The sequence below is a fragment of the Etheostoma spectabile genome, unplaced genomic scaffold, assembly GCF_008692095.1.
Source record: "Etheostoma spectabile isolate EspeVRDwgs_2016 unplaced genomic scaffold, UIUC_Espe_1.0 scaffold314, whole genome shotgun sequence".
NCBI lineage: Eukaryota > Metazoa > Chordata > Actinopteri > Perciformes > Percidae > Etheostoma > Etheostoma spectabile.
The window spans coordinates 617,681-623,304 of NW_022605583.1; the positions used below are offsets into that span (position 1 = coordinate 617,681).

The following is a 5,624-nucleotide window of genomic DNA, read 5'->3' on the forward strand; positions in this document are numbered from 1 at the left end:
CCCTCCTTCCTGCAGAAGCCGGCGCAGACACTAGCGCAGCGCAGTGCTGCCTCTCAGCTGATGCACTCACATCAGACCAAGCCTGGATGTTTTTCCCCCTTCTTTGCTCTGCTGTTTTTCCTCCGGTCCATTCATTGGAGAGACGGATTGTACACCGTCTGCCCCTCAGAAACTTTATGACGGAGCCAAAACGCTCCTGCTGGCTTTCTCTGGCAGCGGCACAGAGGAGGGACGGGGAGTTTGGAGAGCTCAGGCTGATCAGTAGAGTGGTGTGATTCTATAAAAGAGACCGAGAGAACGCTCCAGCAGCATCACCGAACCCCCCTCCCCACCCTTCTCCTATAGACCCCCTTCTGTCTGGCTGACAGTCTCCCCAATAACACGCCTTCAGTCGAGACAGGCGGTTTCGTGGCGACCAGGAAACATGTCCCAGACTAGGAGGAGCACATACACCCGGGTGAGTGTGTATAAGGTGTTTTACCTCCCAGTAAGATGAATGGGCCGGGCTGTGTTTAAGTTAGTCCTAATCTATGCGCCATTGTTTCTGTTACGTCTCTTCAATTAGTTTCACTCTGTCATCAGCTCCATGTCGGTTTCTACTTTGAACAGAAGGGGTTTCTAATCAATTTTAGCGCTGCTAAAATCCTCTGTCTAAATTGACGCCTCTTTGTTTGGGCTGCGATGCCCCTCCGGCTTCAACATCGCTGCTGGGATGTTGAGGTTCACACTTCTGGGATGACTCGACTCTGTAAAGTAGGAGACAATATATGACAGGCAGGTAATAGGACCACAAAGGCTTTTTGTTATCATTAGACACTGGACACAACCCATGAGCCCCGGTGGACTTCCTGTTTGTCACCCGTCTCTGAGTCAGGCAGCTTTCCATTCACCAGGAGGGATGACATCAGTGCTCATACAGTACCTGTCAGCTGCTCTTTTCCTTCCTTCAGATCCCAGAAAACCTTGTCCTTATTACTTTCTAATCCAGTCTGTATAACAAGGTGACGATCTATTGAAATGGTGTGCATGGGAGCATTTTTGGTAGCTTGCTTTTTTGTTAAAACAAAACAATAACTAAACTGCAAGTAGTTATGGCCGGGGTCCAAGCCTCTCCAGTGCGATTTCCCCCTGGCGCACGCTGCCCCAGTTGACCCGCGTAGCCCGCGAAACATGAGCATTTGAAAGCAGAACCAAAAAAACAACAGAGGCGAGGCAAATGTCAGGAAATTTCACTAAGTGCGAAGAGTAAAGTCTGTGGTGATTTGCAATAGCAATTTTCCCATTCATTGAGTAAAAGGCAAAAACGCTTCTACCTCAATTATAGAGCCATCTAAAGGCAGATCATCACCAGATCTGGTGTAGAGCCTCGGATTGGTATGTCAAACAATATTCTCAAGATTTATGTCCATTATAGTGCCCCCTAATAGCCGATCTTCACCAAATTTGGTAGAGTGCCTCGGCGTGGGATGTCGAACAATAATACCAGTTTTGTTATGATACCTATAATTTTGGCTAAAATATGCTAAAGTTTGTGTTTGTGGCTAGCTACAAAATTAATTTGGTTGTGAAATGCGTATAGTTTAATGTAGCAAAATTCTTTTCGGTCAGGTCATCTGTAGATGCCACGTACCAAGTTTTGTGCAGATCTGTTGCCCAGCCTAGGAGGAGATAGAAAAGTAGGTTTTGCGCATTGTGCAATATTGCAAAAAACTTCTTAGGGGAAATGGGCGAGGCCTATATCATCAGATTTAACTCAATTCAAGGTACGAGGGGATGTTCCAATGTGGGATGTGAAATGTGGGAGTTATAAGCTCGTTTTACGTCATTATACTGCCACCTAGTTGTACATCTACAATGTAAATGTGAAGTTGCTCACATTAGTGTAAGTGGTCAATCCAAACCTGGGTCCCATAGGCCACGCCCAAAGAAGATTGCAAAGTTTCGCATTGAAAGCTTTTATTTTAGCCAAGATATGACAAAGTATGTGTTTTTGCAGCTAGCTATGCAAATTTGTTCCTGCGTAATTTGCACAACTTTCATCTGATAAAAACTCTTTTGGTAAATTGTTGTCAAGTCAGTCTGCCGATGCTATGTAGCAAGTTTCGTGCAGAGCAGTCGCACGGTCTAGGAGGAGTTTGAGAAAGTAGGTTTACGATAAATCGTGATTTTTTTCACGCATAAAAGTCTTGGCGGAAATGGGCGTGGCTTATATCAGAGATTCAGCTGAATTCAGGGAACGTGTGGGTATGTGTATTTTTAATGTGTGATGTACAGTTTGGAAGTTGTGAGGCCAAACATGTTTCCTTTCTGCTATAGCGCCACCTAGCGGTGGAAGTTGCTGAATTTGTTAGTCCCACGTCCCTGCAGAGATCTGGAGCAGTCGTGAAAACGGCAACCCCCCACCATGTACGGTTTAGGCTGTAGTATCAGTTTTAGGTGGAGAAGAATAATAAGAAACCTTAGGAAACCAATAGGGTTCCACAGCACCGCTGGATCTGTTCCCAGCCCCTCGGCCTTGGACCCCCATTAACCGTCCGATACCAATACCCAGTGTAACAGTGCAGCACATGAGGCTGTATCGCTGTTTTCATCTTCCTTTAGCATTACAGTCGGTGTGGTTTAAGAGTAGAATGGCAGTAAATAATTTAGCATGCCCTCGTTGGGTTGTGTCTGCCTCCAGCACATGGCAAACAGGTCGGAGCAACGACTGATCAACACCAAGCCTTCATTACACACTGGTAGCCGGAGCAAAGCAGCCCATTTGTTGACTTTAAAAGAGAGCCTGATTTATAATTCTCAAGGAATGTTGTATTACAGATAGGGCTGGGCAATATATTAATATTATATCGACATCAATACATGAGACTAGATATCATCTTAGATTTTGGATATCGTGATATGACACACGTGTTGTCTTTTCCTGGTTTTAATAGATGCATTATAATAAAGTGATGTCATTTTCTGGACTTACTGGACTTACTTACTGTTTTAGTATGTGCCTTTACCTACCTAGTCATGGTGTCCACATTATTGGTGATATTGGTTTCATCAATGTATTTGGTCAAAAGTATCGTGCCATTTGATTTTCTCCATATTGCCCAGCTCTAATTACAGATTGTTGACAGGTGTGTGTGTATTCTCCCTGAAACAGTGTAAACCAACGAGTCCGGCCTCTGTTATGAATCTGAAGTGATTTGATGGATTGGAATAGATGTTACAGCGGGAATAAAAGATGTGAGGATCTTGACTGTGACGTAGAAAATGTTTGACTCAAGGATGCATTTACTGCACATTGCCGGGTAAAAGGCCTCTCCATTTTGGTCATGAATTATAAGCTATGTTAATTATACTTTAAGCATTCATGGGAATTCAGGATTTGTTGCTGAATATTTTAACAGTGATGTTAGTAAAAGAACATCTGCATCTGTAGAGTGATGTCTGGTGTTATATGTAAACGGTACGAAGCTACCTGCTGCCAGAAGAAGAGCTCATCATTTCTTTTCTTCTTGATAATGTTTCATGCTGTTGCCAACAAAATGATACATTTTTCTTTTCTATAAAGTCGGTATTATGGCCCATTTTTCAGCAGTTATGGTTTAGAAATGTAAATGGTTGGGCACCCAGATAGCTCAGTTGGTAGAGCGGGTGCCCATGTATAGAGGTTTACTCCTCGACGCAGCCGGCCCGGGTTCGAATCCAGCCTGCGGCCCTTTGCTGCATGTCACTCCCTCTCTCTCTCCCCTTTCATATCTTAAACTGTCCTGTCAAATTAAAGGCCTAAAATGCCCAAAAAAATAATCTTTAAAAAAGAAATGTAAATGGTTAAATATGCCTCTTAAAGGGATATTTCACCGCTGGAAAGATGAGTATATATTTAGATCAGGGTCATTTATATAGTAGAAATGTGAATTCATTTTAGAAATTGGTGGCTTGTAGACTGAGAAAAGCCAGAAAACGTATCATTGGTTCATGTAGATGAAAGACAACAACTCCCAGAATGCACTTGCTTTGCTTCCCTCTGAGTCTATTAATGCCTACCGGTTAAAGACATAGGCAGTGAGGCATACAAGTCAATTCAAGTGTGTTTTATTGCCATTTCAACCATACACACACACACGAACAAACGTTTCACCGTGGGTCAAGTGGTGTTACACATTTAAAATATAGAAAAACTGACATTATATTAAAAACAACATGCAAAACAGGCTACATTTAGTGCTAACACATTACAGGCTCCACCAGTGGTTAGCAGTAGTTAGATAAAAGCACCCCCATGTCTGCACCGGTCCGTGTCCATGTTAACACAGCCCACGTCCACGAGTCGGACCCGCCAGAGCAGCATCTGCTCAGAAGGCTAGGTGGCTAGCTAGCGGAGTCCGGTGCACTGTTGTTCAGCCATGTTTCCACAAAAACAAAAACCCAGTCTCTGAACTGGCGTTGGGAGTTTGGTTGAAGTTGGATGTAGTCCAGTTTGTTGTCTTATGATCGGACTCTTGCAATCAAGATGGATGGGAGAGATGGCCATCTAGCGTTGGCTTATCACCTTTTTGGGCAAAAATGCGTCAGATGACGCAAAACAACGATTTTTGCGTCATCAGAGGGTTTTTTTTCCAGATAAGAAGAAGAAGAATCGTCTCGTGGACATGAGGGAGGGTAGCACGGCCATTCAAAAATACTACCGGGTTTCTACTGATACAAAACCCAATGCTAATCGGTGAAGCATTTCACCATCTTTTAAGCTTATGTTTTAAAGAGCACTGAAACAATACACTCTTTATGTGACCACATTCCAACCAATACTTAGCTTAGATTAAATGCCATCACTTTGTGTAATATAGCTGCCTGACTGTTAAGGCCTGTAAATATGTGGTTTGACTACATTTTCATGTTTTTACCTCTTCTCCTTTCTGATCTGGAATGGCCAAAGCCCTCGTATTGCTTCCCATGTCACTGCTGTCTCCCTCACTGGCTTCCCAACAGGTGTCAACGGTGCCAGTTGTGTTCATTGACCAACACATGATCAAGCAGGAAGTACCGCTGCCCTTTTTTAAAGTATTATTGTGCTGATAAGTTGATCGATATTATAATAAGATATGTTTAAGGTAGTCAGCGGTGGAATAAGTTCTCAGATCTTTTACTTAAAGGTGCAAGTATATGATGCTGCACAAAGATCAATATTCAAACTCAACTGCCAAACATACACCCCCGCCCCTCTTCAGAAAGCTCCACCCCCCAGATTCATGAATGAGCATGTGACATGCGTTGCTATGTCAACAACTCCTGCTGTGTTTCTGCTGACTAAATTAAATATGGCAGAATCAATGTTAGCTATAGGTTATGGATTAGTAACCGTCTGCTGGATTGGATTGTAGAGCCCGACTGATAAAACCAAGAATTTATAAGGCCAATACCAATACAAATATTTGGTTATTTAAAAATCCGACCAATGTATATTTATAAAAAAAAAAAAAAAAAATGTCAAGAAACACGTAACAAAACGTAAACAGATTTCCTTAACAGTAGTTATTTGCAGTTATTTATGAGTACTCACTAAAATAAAATAATTTGTTTATTGTCACAACAGAACAGTGGAACATCAAAATATATTAAAGTTCTGATAAATA

General features: G+C 42.5%; 1 protein-coding gene across 12 annotated transcripts in view; it reads left to right on the forward strand.

Moving 5' to 3' along the window:
• dctn1b (dynactin 1b) overlaps nucleotides 1-5,624 on the forward strand; it is a 58,019-nt gene that overhangs the window by 5,057 nt on the left and 47,338 nt on the right. For 11 of the 12 annotated variants that reach the window (XM_032511040.1, XM_032511042.1, XM_032511045.1 and 8 more), the window contains exon 1: nucleotides 1-457. The exons of the other annotated variant lie outside the window; for it this stretch is intronic. In XM_032511040.1, the coding sequence (XP_032366931.1) occupies nucleotides 425-457 (33 nt within the window). In that variant the 5' untranslated portion in view covers nucleotides 1-424. The remainder of the gene's footprint in view (nucleotides 458-5,624) is intronic. 12 annotated transcript variants of the gene reach the window in all.